Genomic DNA, 17,627 nt, shown 5'->3' with positions numbered 1-17,627 from the left:
GGGGAAGTGAAGGAGCCGGGGAATCCAGGCCTATTGGGGGGTGTACAGCACCTTGCACTTGGGAGCTCTCTGCCTCCGCTGCCTTGGGCTGGGACACTGCGCCGAAAGGAGCGACCTGCATGGCCCATGTGCAGCGCAGGCAGCGCCTCACGCCATCCACTTGTCCACAGGTGGGTCAGATCGGCGAGAACGAGGAGTGGGAGCTCATTCACCAGCTGGCCAATGACCCCGACACCCGCTCCATGGAGGTGCCCAACCTCCACCCGTACATGTACTACAGGTGGGTGCTGGGGACCGGCGCTTGGCGAGTGCCGTGGCTGCTGCAACCGCCACCCTGGGTGGCAAGGGGGCCTGGCTGGCCCTAAAGGGTCTTCTCAGCCTGTCGGGCACTGGGCTTTCCTCCGCCAAAGACTTGTATCCCCAGAGGCGCTGGGCAGAGCCTCTCCTCCCCTAGCACCGTGCCCCCAACGTCAGCCTCCCCCTGGGGAGGTAGCGGAGCCCGAGAGCATCAGGGAGGGGGGCCCTGGGTCCCAGGTGCGGCTGAACCTTTCCCCAGCAGCAGCACCCCCTAATGTCCCCGGAGCACAGCATGGGCGCAGCACTGGTGGTGGGGACACCCTGAGCTTTGCACAGACAGGGGGGTGGGGCTTGTATTGTAGCCCCTGTGGAGGAGCTTAGGGGATGCCCGCAGCCCTCCTGAGTCCCCTCCCTGACCACGGTGTCTCGGCTCCTCTCCTCGCAGCTTCCGCCTCCGGCAGGTGAACATCGTGGGCACCAGCCCGCCCAGCGTGCCCTCCAGGAGGATGCAGACCCTGCAGGCTCCCCCAGATGTGGCACCCGCCAACGTCACCCTGCGGACAGCCAGCGAGACCAGCCTATGGCTGCGCTGGATGGTGAGTGACCACGGGGCGCATCCTGGAAACCCCAGGCCTGTGCCCACTCCCTGCCCGGGATGGGCACTGCCACCACGTCTGCCCGGGGCACTCCCTTGGGTGGGGAGCCAGGAATGAAGCAGAGAGAAAACGGCAGTCACGGGTCTGGGAGCTGCAGCCTTGTTGAATGCAGCGTTAGCCACTGTCTTCCGGGGGGTGGGGGGTGGAAGCAGCCTAGCTGTGCCTTGCAGTGGGGGTGGGAAGTGAGTGGGGGGGCCTGCACACAGGCTAGTGTGGGCAGCGCTGGTTTGGGTGAGGGGGTGAACATGGATGAATGGGGGGCTGTGTGAGGAGTGCAGAAGGGAAGCGAGGTTTGTACAGATTAGTTGGGGGCTGTGTAGGGTATGGGGGGAGCGGTTAGGTTGGGGGAAGGTACGTGGGTTAGCGGGGGCTGTGCTGGGTGTGGGGGAGGGAAGGTGGGTGAGTGGGGGCTGTGCTGGGTGTGGGGAAGGGTACGTGGGTTAGCGGGGGCTGTGCTGGTTGTGGGGGACACTGTGGGTTAGCGGGGGCTGTGCTGGGTGTGGGGGAGGGTATGTGGGTTAGCAGGGGCTGTGCTGGGTGTGGGGGGAGCAGTTGGAGGGTGGGCCGGGTGAGGGTGGCTGGTGCTGAGCGTCTCCCCTTCCCCAGCCGCTCCCGGAGCTGGAGTACAACGGGAACCCGGAGTCGGTGGGCTACAGGCTGCGGTACACGCGGGCGGACGGGCGGGGCAGGACGGTGGCGCACGTGATCCACGACCGGGTGGAGCGGGAGTACACCATCGAGGACCTGGAGGAGTGGACGGAGTACCGCGTGCAGGTGCAGGCCTTCAACGCCATCGGGGCTGGGCCCTGGAGCCACGTCGTGCTGGGACGCACCAGGGAGTCAGGTATCTCCTGCCGGGCCTGGGGCCTGTCCCACCGGCTACTCCTCGGCTGGCAGTGCCCGTCAGACCCCCAGCCTGGGTGTGCCCTGCCCGGCCCTCAGCCCCTCCCAGCCCCACTGCCATGGGAAGCAGTCAGGCCGGCTTCTGACCTCGCTCTCTTCTCCCCTCGCCAGTCCCCTCGTCTGGCCCAACCAACGTGTCCGCGCTGGCCACCACCTCCAGCAGCATGCTGATCCGATGGAACGAGATCCCCGAGGCGGATCGCAACGGGCTCATCCTGGGCTACAAGGTGGGTGTCATCCCGTGTGATCCCTTGTTTGGACCCAGCCACCCCCTCTGAATAGCTGGGCTGGTTCCCCTCTGCCCCACCCACAGCCCCCTGCGACACACCCCTGGGCTCCTCCCCACCAGCTCTGCTGGTGCCCCTCAATCCCGATCCACAACCCCCCTGCTATGCCAGCCCTGGGCTCCCCACCAGCTCTGCCCCTCAATCCCGATCCACAACCCCCCTGCTATGCCAGCCCTGGGCTCCCCACCAGCTCTGCCCCTCAATCCCGATCCACAACCCCCCTGCTATGCCAGCCCTGGGCTCCTCCTCACCAGCTCTGCCGGTGCCCCTCAATCCCGATCCACAACCCCCCTGCTATGCCAGCCCTGGGCTCCCCACCAGCTCTGCCCCTCAATCCTGATCCACAACCCCCCTGCTATGCCAGCCCTGGGCTCCTCCCCACCAGCTCTGCTGGTGCCCCTCAATCCCGACCCACTGCCCCCTGCTCCCCAGTCCTGTGGCCCGTGGCTATTCCAGGCCTGGGTTCCCTGAAACATGCCTGTCAATGCTCCTGCCGTGGCTTTTCCTTGGGGAGAGGCTGCCCTGCGTGCAGTGTGGCGCTGTCATATGGGGCTAGGACAGGTGTCCCCTGGTGACCTAGATGGGGTGTGAACTGAGAGGCCATCGTGTGCCCGGGCCCCATTCAGCCTGGTGAGTGGGTTCGGCTGGCTTGGCAGCGCAGCCCCAGGGTGGCTCCGTGGGTTTCACGTGGGCTGTTCCAGGTCGTGTACAAGGAGAAGGACTCGGATGCTCGGGCCCAGTTCTGGCCGGCTGAGGGGAATGCCTCCCGCAGCGCCCAGCTCGCGGGCCTGGGCAAGTACGTGCTGTACGAGATCCGCGTGCTGGCCTTCACCCGCATTGGAGACGGCGTGCCCAGCTCCCCGCCCATCCTGGAGAGGACTCTGGACGATGGTAGGTGCTGCTCCTCCCCCACCCATTCCCGCTGTCGGGGGCACTCGGGGTGCTTGGCCCTCACGGCGGGTGACACGCGGGGTGAGGCCAGACGTAAACGGGGGCCAGTCCGTGAAAGGGCGAGTGGCCCCGTCATGCTGGGATGGGGAGAAAACGGTGTCTGGTCGGCCCTCGCCACACTCCGTGCAAACAGCTCCCCCTCTGTCTGCCTGTCCTTGGAGGGCTCCTGCAGACAGAGGTTGGGGTGCCAGCCCCAGAAATAGAATGAGGAGGTATAGTAGGGCAGGAGAGAGCATTCCTGAGTGTGTATCTGGGCCCCGGGGTGGGGGTGTGCCCCCATACACGCATGTGTATTTGTGCTCGTGTGTGCCCCCAGGGTATGCTGAGGAGGGGGTGTGTACAGATGAGGGAGTCCCTAACAGGGTGCATGGTGGGGTGTGCCCCTAAAGGGGCTGTGGGTGTGGGGAGGGTGTCCCTAAGGATGTGGAGGGAGGGTCGGTGTGTCTCTGTCCCTAAGTCCATGCGTGTCCCTAAGTCCACGGGAGTCTTTCTGCTCTGTCAGTCTGAGACGGAGCGCTGGCAGTTTTCAGTGGGACAGCTCCCGAAGGAGGGGAAGCACCATTCCCCTGTCACCCTGGGTGCCCTGTGGGGCGTTTGCGCCCGGCAGAGTTGTGCGATGGAGGCCCAGCAGCCGCTAGCTTCAGGGTTTGGCCAGCGGACTCCCCCAGCCGCTGGGCTGGAATGGGCTCCATTCCCCTTTTGATCTGGCCAAGGGCACTGAGCCTGTTTGCCTGTCACCCAACCTGCCCTCTGCTCTCGTCCTGCCCCAGTGCCTGGGCCCCCAGTGGGCATCCTCTTCCCAGAAGTGAGGACCACCTCAGTCCGGCTGATCTGGCAGCCTCCAGCCGCGCCTAACGGCATCATTCTAGGTAAGCGCTTCTCCGAGCGCCCTGGCGGGTGGGTAACGGTCCCGGGACCCCCGGGAGGGGGCTGTGCTAGGGATGCTCGGCAGTGGGAGGGGTGCAGCTGTGTGTGTGAGCGACAGGGCTGGGGCCAGGGGATGGAGCTAAGCTGAGCCCTGCGGGCGGAGGGCCGTGCTGGGGGCCCACCAGTGCCCTGCATGGCATGGTCTCGCTAGGGGAATGGCAGCTGCTGCACCAGCCACTCCCCAGCTCAGGGCTCCTCTGCAGCAGGTAGGAGCCAGCAGCCTCGGTCCCTGGATGCACCCGAGCTGCTCCTCTGATAAACCACGGAGCTGGCGAGCCCCATCAGCCGGCAGAGGGACGCAGAATCCCCTCCCCTCCTGGCTGGCCCGAGCCCAGCCCTGCTTGGCACCAAGATGGGCTGGGCACGGGCACCCATCTTCCCGCTGGGGGGAGACATGGACAGTGAGCCCCGGAGGGCCAGTTGTGAACATCTCACCTCCCAGGCGGGCCCTAGGGCCGGACCCTGCGGGGGCAGCTGGGCCCAGGCACTCACGACTGGCTCCTTAGTGCATCCCTTCGGCCAGTCCTGGTTCCATCCCGTGTCTCCTGGAGCAACCTTTCTGCCCCCTTGCAGGCCGGGGTGGGGGGCAGCCTTGCCCCTGCGCTTGCTGACCGCCTCCGTCCCCCTTCTCCGCAGCGTACCAGATCACCCACCGCCTGAACACCACCAGCGCCAACGCCGCCACCGTGGAGGTGCTCAACCCCAGCGCCCGCCAGTACACGGCCACCGGCCTGCAGCCGGAGTCGACCTACCTCTTCCGCATCACTGCGCAGACCCGCAAAGGCTGGGGCGAGGCGGCCGAGGCATTGGTGGTGACCACTGAGAAGAGAGGTAACCGTGCCAGGGCTGGGGGCACTCTCCCAGGGCAGGGGCGGGCACTGCCATGAGCCAGCCACGGGCGTGGAACTCAGGCCCTGCCTGAGGGGGGGATAGGGCCAGGCGCGGCTTCCTACCAAGCCCTCACGGCCGTCTCTCCCTCCTCAGACCGCCCGCAGCCCCCCAGCAAGCCCATGGTGCAGCAGGAGGACGTGAAGGCCCACAGCGTGCTGCTGTGCTGGGAACCGGGCAGCGACGGCCTCTCCCCGGTCCGGTACTACACTGTGCAGACCCGCGAGCTGCCAGCTGGCGAGTGGACACTGCACTCCGCCTCAGTCAGCCACAACGCCACCTCCTTTGTCGTGGACAGGTGAGGTGGGGCCTTGGAAGCAGGCAAGACTTGGTAAGGTCTGTGGTGGGGTGGGGCAGGCAAGAGGCAGCGTGGCCTGAGGGCACTGGGCTGGGAGTCAGGAGGTCTGGCTTTTATTCCCGGCTCTGCCACCGACCTTAGGCACCGCTCTGTGCCTCAGTTTCCCCACCTGAAAGGAGGAGAATTGCTTTGTGATGATCCTTGATCGATCTCTTTCCCTCCCACCCCCGCCTTGGCCAAAGCAAAGCTGCGCCATTTCATACCCTGCCTCCACTGGAAGGCACTGGAACCAGTGCCTCACGCCCTTCCCCTTCCCCTCCCGGCCCAGGTTGAAGCCCTTCACCTCCTACAAGTTCCGTGTCAAGGCGATCAACGACATCGGGGACAGCGAATACAGCCAGGAGTCGGAGTCACTCACCACCCTGCAGGCTGGTCAGTCCCCCTTCCCCGCGGGCAGGCATGGGAGACGCAGCACACAGAGGCTGAAGGCCACCGGAGCCGGCCTCATCTCTTCAGTGGCAGGGTACAGCCCACACTGGGTCACAGCTCCTGGCGCGCTCCAGGCCGGAGCCTTGTCTGCAGAGCAAGGGGGCCTCGTTCCCCTCAGCCAGGGGCCAGCTGGCACTCTGTGGGGCGAGGCAGGGGTTGGTCACGTGGGCCCGTCAGCTTATCCCTCCCAGAAGTGGCGGGGATTCGAACCAGCGACCGTGTGGAAGGCTCCAACCCCCTGAGCTGCTAAGGAAGGGATCCTGAGTCTGGAGCCATGTGGGAGGGACCCTCGTGCCTCTCAGCATCTCACCTGTGTTTCTTCTCCCCTCAGCCCCAGAGGAAGCCCCCACCATCCTCTCGGTCACGCCTCACACCACCACCTCCGTCCTGATCCGCTGGCAGGTACCGTGCGGCACCGCGCTGCCCCTGCCTGTCTCTGTAAGACAGCGGCTTGACTCACATTCCCCGGGAGGGCCTGGGAGCCGTGTCCCCTTGGCACTGCGGATCCCCTCGTCCTCCGTTCCTATCCACACTGCTCTCTCTGGGCAGGCCGCACTAGCTCACCACCACCCTGCGGCTGTGCCACCCGGCGCTGCATCCGCTCCAGAGCTCCCACATGCCGCTGCTGGCCTGGTAGGACCCCAGCATCTGGGGCGTGGAGTGCCTGCCGCAGAGAGGGGCTGGAAGCAGGCTGGCCCCAGCGGGTACTGCTGCTCCCCACGGGCTCCGGACTCTGGGGACCTGCAGGGGCTGGGACCTTGCACGTCTCAGGATCGATCCCTTCTCACCCGAGGGCTGGGCTCTGCAGGGACCTGTGAGCCCGCCCTGGCTGTAGGGAGCACCCTTGCAGCAGGGCAAGGCAGGGGCAACGAGTGAAGAAGGAAATCCCACAGAGGGGTGAGGGCAGTGCAGGCTCCGGAAATGGGCAGGGCCATGCACATCTATGAAAGGCACAGTCTCCATGGCCTACACCTCCCTGACAGCACCCGCCTCTTGGCTCCTGTCCCCCCCTCCATGCAGCCCCCCGCCGAGGACAAGATCAATGGGATCCTGCTGGGTTTCCGGATCCGCTACCGAGAGCTGGTCTACGACGGGCTGCGCGGCTTCACCACACGCAGCCTCAGCAGCCCCGGCGCCAAGTGGGCGGAGCTCACCCGTGAGTGCCCTTATTCAGCTCCCGCGGGGAGCAGGAGCAGAGCCCCCTGGGAATGCACGTCATGGGGGGATTCCTCTCGCCCTGGCCCGTGGGGCTCTCCATGACGCCCAGCCCCACCCCAGCCCTGCCTTGGAACCTCCCATCCCCGCCCCCGTGCGCTCTGCGTGTGAACGCCAGCCAGCTGGCCCCAGAGCCTCCTGCACACCAAGCCGAGCTCCAGGAACCGTCCTGCGCCGGCGTGTCCCGCTCTTCTCCTCCAGGGCCGAGCCCCGTGCCTCGGGGGGGTGACATGGCTGATGGTGTGAGTGCTGACGCCAAGGGGGGGTGGGGCAGGGGTCTGTTCTCTGCTGGGTGGGGGGACCTGGAGGGGGCTATGAGGTCAGGAGCAATCGGGGCAGCTCACAGCTTGAGAAGGACGTTGGTTAGCTGGGGAGAGCCTGAAATTTGACCTGGTGCTTTTTTTCCCCTTTTCCCTGTTTGCGAAGTCTCTTGTACACTTAACCAGGGGCTGGGACAGGCAGGGCCAGGGGCTGAGGTTCTCCCCAGACTTATGCTAAAGCCCCCGCTGAGAGGAGCCCCCGCTTCCAGGTCCCAGGGTTGCTGTGCTGAGGCCTGTCAGTCATCTCTGATCATGGTGCTGACACTGGCACTGCGCTGCGTGCTCCCTGCTGGCAGCGATTAATGCGCAGAGGTGCAGCACCCTGGGGAGGGCTGCAGCCCATGCCCTGGTAGTGGAGAAGGGGAGTGAGATGGTAAGGCAGAGGCCACCCAGTGCCAGGTGGGCAGCAGGCAGCCTGGCACTGACAGAGGAGCTGAGGCTGAGGGGCAGAGACCGGGCATGGCGGGGGCAGTAAAGCAGGAAGCCATCTGAGGGCAGTCCCAGGGGGTACTCACACAGCAGAGCACAACCAGCTCCTGTCACTCCCGGGGCGCTCCCCAGCTCTGGCTCCTCTGAACCCCCAGTGGCAGCAGTGAAGCTCCACCGGGTTTCTTCCCCCTGCCCGCTAACCAACGCTGCCCCCTGCGCTAGCCCTGGCAGCCGTCCCGCCGCTCCCATGCTCTGCGGGGCGTCCATCCTGCTTGTTGTGTCTGTGTGTGACTAACCCCACTGACCGCTCTCCCTGCGCTCCCTCTCAACGCCCGCAGCAGGGTATGCCGTGCGGAACCTGACCGGAGCTGGCCTCACGCACCACGAACTGGACAGTAAGTCTCCGCTCTCTGCTTTGGGGCTCGTCTCTGTCCGTCTGCGTGTCACTCCCCTCCTGACCCCCCCCCTCTGCATTCCAGCGACCACCTACGGGTCCCCCCCTGCACTCCACCTACGGGCAACCCCTGGTCACTTCACTGCTCCCCATCGTACCTGGGGGGGGCAGACGTACCGGCAGAGCTGCCCCCTGCAGCTGGGGCATCCCAGAAGGTCAGGACATCCCCACTGCCCGGCCTAGCCCCAAGGGGGCTAATGGGAGGGAGGCGAAACACCAGTGCTCCTGGCCCTGTGGATGGGCCCCTGCCTCGCTCTCCCTGGCACCCACTTCCCCTCCTCTCACCCCCTGCAGATCTGAGCAAGCACAGGCGTTACGAGATCCGCATGAGTGTGTACAACGCCGCAGGCGAGGGGCCCTCCAGCCCCCCCCAGGAGGTCTTCGTAGGCGAGGCAGGTGAGTCAGGGCTGCACGGGCATCTCTGCTTCCGGGCAGGCTTCGAGCTCCCCTGTTGGTCACTAAGGGCTGCCCCATCCCTGGGCCACGTCCAGCACTCACCAGGGAATTCACGGGCCCTGCCCAGCTGAGCTAAGGGAGCCTCTCCCAAGGTGGTAGCTGTCACCATTCCCTATCGGCAGCCGGGGCCACACTTCCCTGCAAGGAGACAGCCTGTGCCCACAGCCTGCCCTGCTCCCCAGCTGCCAGCCAGCAGCAGGATGCCGTCTGATGGATGGCAGCACAGCGGCTCCAGGACCACAGGGAGAGGGTGCGATCAGATGGAAGAGGGGCCGTCTCCCTCTCCCGCCACACCCCAGCTGCCATGCTGGGGGACGGGAGTGCCAGGGGGCTCGGACGCTCTCACCCCAGCTCACTCTCCTTCTGTAGTGCCCACTGCACCGCCACAGAATGTGGCCATTCAGACCGCCACGGCCACCCAGCTGGACGTCACGTGGGAGCCGCCGCCCCTGGAAGCACAGAATGGCGACATCCAGGGCTATAAGGTACTGGCCCCCACCTCCCTCTGGCTGTTACAATCGGCACAGAACCCAGAGTGGCACGTCACTGTGGGGCACTGAGCACCCGAGCTCCCATTGGCTTCCCTTGCCACACCAGCTGTGCCTCAGTTTCCCTCTGATGCCAGCAGGGCCAGGAACACTAAGCCAGATGTGTGAAGGAGTTTAACTGGTCGGTGAGGGGATGCTGGGGTAGAAGGCACAACCAGAAATACAAGCCACAGTGAACCTGTTTGATTCGAGGCCATTGGAGCCAGGAGGGCTGAGGCCCAGCAGTCAGTGGCATCGGGATTGCAAGGGAATGGGAACGGGGGATATAGCCACCCTGCAGTGCATCTGTCGCCCCCGGGGAGCAGGGTTCTTCCACCCCGGGGGCAGTGCCCAGCCCTGAGGCAGTGGGCATGGTAGCCTGAGCTACGGGGCAGCAGATTAGTGACAGGCTCCAACACACACATGCACGCATGCACACACACACGCGCGCACACACAAATGCACACACGCACACACACACGACCGGCCCAAGCAATCTGTCCTTTTCCCCCGAAGGAAGCGTCACAGCTGAGCGCAGTTCCCAGTGTGCTCAGCAGGTGGCACGGTTTCACTTCCAATCCAGCCCCCAGCCCTTTGCTCCTGGTCCTCCCCGGGGTCTGGGCACTCCCTGCAGCAGGGCATAGCTGGGATTTGGGCGGGGGGGCGATTGCTGGGACCGTACAGCCTCTCCCTGGATCTCTGGGCACCGCTCAAGGGTGACCTCAGGCCGTGTTTGAGTCTCTGGGCTCAGCCAAGGGCTGTGGGCCACATTTTCCATCTAGCGTGGCCTGGCGCCGGCACATCCTGCTCCCCCCTTTCCTCTGGACACAGGAAAGCCCCTTCTCTGACTCAGAGCCAGAGATGTGCATGCGTCTTCTGTGCTCCTGGCCTGCGTGTGGCTGGGCCCTTGGATCCGAGAGGGGCTGCGGGGGGCTTCTGGAACGGAGACCCCTCTGGAGCTTTGCTGGTTCTAGAACCTGGGATTGTCCAGACCCAGACACTGCAGGCCTTTATCTCCAAGGGGCTGAAAATGGGACTTAATGAAACCGGTGCAAGCCCCATGTGGACACACTCGCTTCGCTTTGTGGTGTTTGGCTGAAACTGATCAGGAGGCGTTTAAGCTAAACCCAGAAAAGCCACTTTTGACCCGCAGTCGATATCCCCTCACAGAGGTTTTGAGAAATGGGTTGAACTCCCCATTCCCTACCCTATGCCAAGCAGGTGCGTTTCCTAGGAGAGGGCACTGGCCTGGCTACACCACTGTAGGGTAGGCGGGCCCAGGAGCTTTCCTCTTTCTGGAGCGTGTTTGAACGTGTCCCACTGAGAGATGGGGCAGGGGTCTTTCTTGTGGGTAAGGGGACCTTAACGATAAAGGGCCCTACGTCTCCTCCACCGCAGAGCAGCCACCGCCCCAGTTGCTCCACCAAGGGTCCACAGTGGGGTCCATTTCCCAGTGTGCTCTGCACAAGGAGAAGCCAGGCAGGCTGGATCTGGGGGAAGCTGAGCCTGCGCATGGGGAGCCAGGAGCCCCAGCCCAGGGTGGAGACGCCAGGAGCAGGCTGTGAAGGAGAGCACATGGGGATCAGCAGTGCTAGCAGCTATGTCTGGCCCCTGCCAGCATTGGGCCTGGCCTGACCCCAGCTCCCGTCTTCCCCATCTCTCCGCAGATCTATTTCTGGGAGGCCCAGCGCCAGAATGGCACGGAGCGGGTGAAGACACTGTTCCTGCCAGAGAATGGGGCCAAGCTGAAGAACCTCACGGGATACACCTCGTACCTGATCACCGTCTCAGCCTTCAACGCCGCCGGGGACGGGCCCCGCAGTGCCCCCGTCAGGGGCAGGACGCAGCAGGCAGGTGGGCTCCATCCTCCTCTCACTCATGGGGCCGCGAATCAGGAGGGATCGCACAGCGGCCCACAGGCTCCATCCCGACCTACAGACATTGCCCCACTCCCACCCCGCTCCGCCTTATCCCAGCCCTGGGCTCCTGCTGCCCAGCTCTGCCAAGCCCTGTGTGCTACCACCATGTCCCTCTGGGTTCTGCTCCTGCCCTGAGCAGAGGCTGGCCACTGAGCTGAGCTGTGCTCCTGCCAGCTGGTTCGGTGCTATGAGGCTCTAGGCTGAGACCTGACAGACTCATCCCATTTTTGGCCCGGGGCTGGGACTGAAGCCAGGTGGGGGCGGGGCTCTGCAGTTAGCAGTGCTGCGGGAACAACTGGCTGGTGAAGTCCCCGGCACCCTCCCTTCCCATCTGAGAAATAAACCAGCCCGTGCGACCAAATGCTCCAGGTACGGAGCCAGCATGGGGGCAATGTGGGAGAACCAGGCTGGATCCACTGCCATGTCCAGCCACGTTACCCCACTGCCACCAGCTGATGCCTGGGTTCCAGTCCCTCACCCACAGGGGCAGTATCGGAGGCAGCATCTCGTCACGGCCTTGAGGTTGTTCTCAGCACAGCACCATGCAGGAGGCTGAAAATAATCGCCCCAGTTCTTTGTGCTGGATCTGCCCAGGTAGCTCCGGGGCTCCCTGCTGAGGCAGGCCCCCTGTCTCGGCCTTTTTGGGGGGGCCTCAGGAGACCTGGAGACGCTCTGCCGGGCGGGCTTCAAGCACACTGCAACAATGCTTCGTTCTCCTTGACCGTTCCAACCCCCCGGGCAAAAGGGGAATGGGGGCATTAACCCCTTCATCCCCTCGCCCATCGTGTCAGGGCAGGAAGTAGCATTTCCGCAAAATAATTCAGAGGTGTGAGGTGTCTTGGCAGGGAGCTTGTCATCAGGGAAACCAGAGGCGCAAGGTGCGCTGGTGTCAGGAGGAGACACAGCCCAGATGCGCCGGGGGTGCGTAGATCTGAAGACTGGGGAGGCACAGAGGGGCCCGGCAGGGCCGATCAATTGTTTCTGATCGGGTCTGGAGTGCTTGTGTCTCTCGCTCTTTTCTGGAGATGCGGTGGGAAGAGGGGGGCCTGGAAGAGTCCAGCCCCACAAGGGGTTGTTACTGGGGACTTGGCACTGGCGGGATGAGTTTGGAGTCCTCAGCTAACTCGCTCTACCATGGGCAGCCACCTCCTGAGCATGCCCTCATGGCCCAAGGTCGCTCCATCGCGCCCTGCCTCAGTGTCCCCCCTCTTGAGGGCCCTTTAAGAACTCACTCGGTCCAAAAGTCCTCCAAGTGACCCCCTCCCAGGGTCCGTTTAGTGAGTCCTCAAGTGCATGCTGGCCCTCTAGGCCCCAGCCCCAGTCCAGCGTGTCTCTCCTGGTAACCCAAACTTGGACAAAGTCTTTCAAACACAGAGCATAAACTCGCACAGTCTCCCACCCCCACTCTGAGGGACTGCCTGTCTGCTTCCCACACCTGCTCAATAGGGCGTGCCAGGTGGGGGGTGGGGAATTTGGGCAGGTCACAGACACACACCTGTTAATGTTGAAGGCGTGTGACTGAATCCATCCCTTTCCCACAGTCTCACTTGCCAACCAGCCCACCCAGCAAACCCCACGATGAGCTGGCCGAGGAGTGAGGGGGGCCAGCGGGATCCACGCCCCTCTCCTCCCTCGCCCTGGGGGAAGTCTGCAAAGCCCCTCTGCTTTCTCCTCGCAGCCCCCAGCGCCCCCAGCACCATCCGATTCAGTGAGCTGACCACCACCTCGGTGAACGTTTCCTGGGAGCCACCTCTGCTGCCCAATGGCGTCCTGGAAGGGTACAGGCTTGTCTATGAGCCCTGCACGCCTGTGGACGGTAAGAGCCCTGGGCTGAACGGGCAGAGTGAGGTGGAGGTGGGACAGGACCATTCGCTGCGGAGGGGAAAGCTCGGGAGGTGTGAACAGGGGTCAGGGGCCTCCGCTCCCTGGGGGGCTGGGAAACAGAGCTGGTAAAGGAGCCTGGGAGGCAGGAAAATCTGTTTCTGGGGAAGGATTCAGTTTACCCCAGGCCAGGTGGATGTGCTGAGCAGCATGGGCTAGAATCGCTTTGTGGCCCCCTGCCACTCGTCACAAGGGTTTGGGGACCAGCCTAGTGTCCCGGCCCAACTCCCGCTTGTGCTGTTCCCTTCTGTTGCTGTTCCCTTTAAAACTGTTCCCATGTTCCTCCCCAGGGGTGGCTGCAGGGCACCTGGGATTGTCTCATAGGTCACTGTGCAAAGGGCTTGGAGATACATGAGGACACACGGTCCTGAGCGCACCTGAAGCGTCGCTGTGGGAGCAGAGGGCGCATGTTTTGTCCCGCCATTTTGATGGTGAAAATGTTTTTTTCAACAAAACGGAAATTTTGGCCAAAGTCCCTTTGTTGGTGAAAAGTTTCAGGGATTCAGAAAAAAACAAACCAAAACAAAACCGAGCAAAGAGCATCTTCAGTGGCATTTTCACGGGGTCAAAACATCTCAGTGCAGCCAGCTCTCATGATCCTTCATCACGTCTTCAGAGGGGGTCCAGCGCCTCCCTCCCCGTCTCTCTGCAGCCCTGCAGTGCCCCATGTAGCCCGGCCCAGCACTGCCACAGCACCAGCTCCCCTGTCCTAGCTGTTACGTTCCAGGGCAACAGACAAAAGAGGGGAAGCGTTGGCTCCCCGCTCCTCCCCGAGTGGCCGATAGGACATGCAGAGCGGGCAGGGAGAGCCTGAGAACGCAGCAAACAGCGCGGGTGGGGTGGCCCGAGGACAATGGCTGTTCAGTGTTCCCTGCTGCCACCTGGGCTTCTGAGAGTCAGGGTCAGGGAAAGTGCTGTGAAGCGACAGCTCTGGAGGAGGGCCACAGTGACCCAAGGGAGCAGGGGCAGGGGCGCTTCTCCTTTGAACCTGCGCCATGCAGGATGTCCTTTGATCCTGCAAACCCTGCTTGCCGCCCACAGCACAGAGGGGCCTGGGGTTCTGCCAAGCAAAGAGCGTGTTTCAGGGCATGTGCTGATCCCGCCGGGTCAGGAAGGCTCTCCCTGCTCGTGCTGTGCCAGCTAGTGGGGGGCATTATGTGCTTCCTGCAAAGCAGGGTACTGGAGGCAGGATACGGGCCATGCAGGTGTGTGTTAACGGAGCCAGCCTGTGCTATAGTGCAAGAAACCTGGGATCCAGTCCCCAGAGCAGGGACGCCAGCCTGGCCTTCTCTGGATTTGTGCTGCAGGGAGTCGCTCCTCCACACAGGCCTCTGGGTTGGTTTGGCCACACTCAGCATCAGGCTTGCAGTGATCTTCCCCAGCGCCAGGTCCTGGCACAGTGAGGGAGGGTGGGCGCCAGGATTTCTGCATGCCACGTCTGTGCCTTCTGCCCCCCAGGCGTGAGTAAGATCGTGACGGTGGACGTGAAGGGGAGCAGCCCCCTATGGATGAAGGTGAAGGACCTAGCGGAGGGCGTGACGTACCGGTTCCGGATCCGGGCCAAAACCTTCGCCTACGGGCCCGAGATCGAGGCCAATATCACCACGGGGCCGGGGGAAGGTACGGTGCTGCTGCACAGGCTCATGCTGCCTCTCGGGGGTGGGGGGGGCTTTGTGGTGAGGGGAGGGCCCCCCAGGATTCCCACAAGCGGAGATCTCTGCAGCAGGAAGGATTGACCCAAAGGGCCCCATGGACAAATGCAGTGGGAGGCTGGATGGGCAGTCGGGGTTGGACGTGGGGGTTGGAGTCATGGGCGGCTGAGGAGAAAGGCAGACTGGGGGCTGGGTAGAGGGCAGGGGGCTGGACCCCGCCGCCCCTCCAGTGATGTTAGAAGGTTGTGTTTTTTCTCCCCATGACGACTTGTTTTGCTCTGGTTTCCCAGGTGCCCCCGGACCACCAGGTGAGCCCTTCATCTCCCGGTATGGCTCAGCCATCACTATCCACTGGGCGAATGGGGATCCTGGCAAGGGGCCCATCACCCGATACGTCATCGAGGCCCGGCCCTCAGGTACCATACGCTCCCCCCGCCCTGGATGTCGTCCCCCCACCCCCTCGCCACTGGCCTGGCAGGAACGCAGGCCCCAGCTCTGCCCTGCGGCTGCCATCCCTGCAGGGCAGGACGCGGGCCAGTGGCCTAGCAAGGCACCTGGGCTGTCCCTGGGGCCCAAGGCAGGACCAGGCCCTACGGGCATCCTACAGGGGGAAGGAGCCGGGCACCCCGAGCCCGGTGGGAAGGAGGGCCAGGCGCCCAGAGTGCTGGGGGAAGGAGGGCCAGGCTCCCCAAGCACAGCGGGAAACGAGGGCGGGGGGCCCGAGCACATAGGGGAAGGAGGGCCGAGCGCCCCGAGCATGAGGGAGAAGGAGGGCCGGGCACCCCGAGCGCAGTGGGAAGGAGGGCGGGGGGCCCAAGCGCGGGATGGAAGGAGGGTGGGGGGCCCCGAGCACGGGATGGAAGGAGGGCGGGGGGCCCGAGCGCGGCGGGAAGGAGGGCGGGGGGCCCAAGCACGGGATGGAAGGAGGGCCGGGCACCCCGAGCGCAGCGGGAAGGAGGGCGGGGGGCCCGAGCGCGGCGGGAAGGAGGGCCGGGCGCCCCGAGCGCGGCTGGAAGGAGGGCCGGGCACCCCGAGCGCGGCGGGAAGGAGGGCGGGGGGCCAGAGCGCGGGCAGGAAGGAGGGTGGGGGGCCCAAGCGCGGGATGGAAGGAGGGCCGGGCGCCCCAAGCGCGGGATGGAAGGAGGGCCAGGCGCCCCGAGCATGAGGGAGAAGGAGGGCCGGGCACCCCGAGCGTGGCGGGAAGGAGGGCGGGGGGCCCGAGCGCGGCGGGAAGGAGGGCCGGGTGCCCGAGCGCGGGCAGGAAGGAGGGCCGGGTGCCCCGAGCGTGGCTGGAAGGAGGGTGGGGGGCCCAAGCGCGGCGGGAAGGAGGGCCGCGTGCCCCAAGCGCGGGCGGGAAGGAGGGCCGGGCGCCCCGAGCGCGGGGGGAAGCCCAGCTCACACTGCACTGGAACAGCCCGTTACAGTCTGCCGACCCTCTGGGGGCTGAAGACCCAGGGTGGTAGAAGCCCCAGTGCTGCTGCAGCAGGTGGCAATTCCCTGCTAGCTCAGGGGTCCCATGCTGCCCAAAAGTGCTGACTCCAGCCCCCCATGCTGTGTGTGCCATTCAGCCAGGACCTTTGCACTTATCGCTCGGGGCTGGGAACTTGCTGCCCTCTCCCCTCCCACCCCGTGCACCCACCCCCGGCACTCTAGGGCTGCTCCATCCCCTAACCAAGCTGGGCCTCTCTCCTCTCTTCCAGATGAGGGGCTGTGGGACATCCTCATCAAGGACATCCCCAGGGAGGTGACCTCCTACACCTTCAGCATGGACATCCTCAAGCAGGGGGTCAGCTACGACTTCCGGGTCATCGCAGTCAATGACTACGGCTATGGGACACCCAGTGCACCCTCCCCTTCCGTCTCAGGTGCAGGGGCTGGGAGGGACATGCCCCGGGCTGCTCTCCTGGCCTGTCTCTGGGGCCATTGTGCCAGGAAGGAGGGTTCATGCCACAGGGAGACAGGGACCTCCTCATTCACCCTGTCCCACCTAATGTACCCCCCTCCCTGCAGCCCAGGCTGGGGGGTGACGAGGGGAGGGGATCTGGGACTTGGGGAAACCAGCAGCAGAGGAGGTGAGGGGCAGCAGGTGCTGTCAGCATGCTGGGGGCAGGGGCCTGAGCTGGAGAGTGGGGGGCTGAGTTAACTGGAGCAGCCCCTCCCGGGAAGGAGGTGATCTCTCCGTGTGCTCCTCTCCATTGCCTGAAAATGGGTGGATACGGCCAGGTCACCTGGCAGTCACCGTACTGTGATTCCCCTTCCCTCCCCACAAACACTGCCGTGCCCCTCACTCCCGACCCATCACCCCTGCCAGCCCAGCCCTGGGCTCCCCACACAGCTCTGCCAGGGCCCCTCAATCCCAGCCCACAGCTCCCTGCTCACCCAGGCCTGGACTCTCCCCCTTGCTCTGCCCGTGTCCCCCACTCCCAGCCCCCTGCTATCCCAGCCCCACAGCTGAAGAAGATCTGTTGTTTGCAAGTCTGTTGGGATTCCCCAGGGGCAGAGGAAGGGTCCCCGGGATAAGACAGGTCCCATCCCAGCACACCAAGCTCCAAGCCCCGCCAGTGCCCAGGACAGGCCCCAGGGTGTGAGCCGGCAGGGCGGGTGGGTGACTCACGCTGCTCTCCATGGCTGCCTTCCAGCCCAGAAAGCCAACCCCTTCTACGAGGAGTGGTGGTTCCTGGTGGTCATCGCCTTGATCGGGCTCATCTTCATCCTCCTGCTGGTCTTCGTCCTCATCATCCGCGGTCAGAGCAAGAAGTATGCCAAGAAATCAGACTCAGGTGAGCGCCCCTGCACGCAGGGCAGGAGCTGCTGCCCAGTGTGGCTGCCCAGCCCGGCATAGGGTGATGTGATGCCACCGAGGCCGTGGTGCAAGAGGAGCGGCCCCCAGACTCACCCAGCTGCAGACAGGGTGCTGGGAACCAGGGGTCTGGCTCTGGAGCCGCCCTAGTCTCAAAGACAGAGGTGCAGCGCTGGGAGTCTGGGAGCCGTGCCTGGGTATGGGAGATGAGGGCCATGGAGGGTCATGTTTCGCCTTCGCTGTCTGTAGCTTGCACCCCCCATGGCTGTGGAGCCAGA

At 64.6% G+C, this 17,627-nt stretch overlaps 1 protein-coding gene across 5 annotated transcripts in view; it reads left to right on the top strand.

Annotated features, from left to right (window-relative positions):
* SDK2 (sidekick cell adhesion molecule 2) overlaps positions 1 to 17,627 on the top strand; it is a 173,229-nt gene that overhangs the window by 144,942 nt on the left and 10,660 nt on the right. For 2 of the 5 annotated variants that reach the window (XM_050920796.1, XM_050920794.1), the window contains exons 23-42: positions 171 to 280; positions 743 to 893; positions 1,560 to 1,797; positions 1,968 to 2,083; positions 2,845 to 3,034; positions 3,865 to 3,963; positions 4,658 to 4,852; positions 5,006 to 5,207; positions 5,536 to 5,639; positions 6,028 to 6,098; positions 6,717 to 6,852; positions 7,999 to 8,055; positions 8,409 to 8,510; positions 8,940 to 9,055; positions 10,765 to 10,951; positions 12,695 to 12,832; positions 14,356 to 14,517; positions 14,840 to 14,965; positions 16,250 to 16,414; positions 17,189 to 17,329. In XM_050920796.1, coding sequence (XP_050776753.1) covers positions 171 to 280; positions 743 to 893; positions 1,560 to 1,797; positions 1,968 to 2,083; positions 2,845 to 3,034; positions 3,865 to 3,963; positions 4,658 to 4,852; positions 5,006 to 5,207; positions 5,536 to 5,639; positions 6,028 to 6,098; positions 6,717 to 6,852; positions 7,999 to 8,055; positions 8,409 to 8,510; positions 8,940 to 9,055; positions 10,765 to 10,951; positions 12,695 to 12,832; positions 14,356 to 14,517; positions 14,840 to 14,965; positions 16,250 to 16,414; positions 17,189 to 17,329 — 2,806 coding nt within the window. The remainder of the gene's footprint in view (positions 1 to 170; positions 281 to 742; positions 894 to 1,559; positions 1,798 to 1,967; positions 2,084 to 2,844; positions 3,035 to 3,864; positions 3,964 to 4,657; positions 4,853 to 5,005; positions 5,208 to 5,535; positions 5,640 to 6,027; positions 6,099 to 6,716; positions 6,853 to 7,998; positions 8,056 to 8,408; positions 8,511 to 8,939; positions 9,056 to 10,764; positions 10,952 to 12,694; positions 12,833 to 14,355; positions 14,518 to 14,839; positions 14,966 to 16,249; positions 16,415 to 17,188; positions 17,330 to 17,627) is intronic. The other 3 variants (XM_050920798.1, XM_050920797.1, XM_050920795.1) reach the window with 2 other exon arrangements.

Source organism: Gopherus flavomarginatus, chromosome 12 (genome assembly GCF_025201925.1).
Source record: "Gopherus flavomarginatus isolate rGopFla2 chromosome 12, rGopFla2.mat.asm, whole genome shotgun sequence".
Taxonomy (NCBI): Eukaryota; Metazoa; Chordata; order Testudines; family Testudinidae; genus Gopherus; species Gopherus flavomarginatus.
Note: the sequence above shows the minus strand (reverse complement) of the source record. Positions and strands in the feature narration are given on the sequence as shown.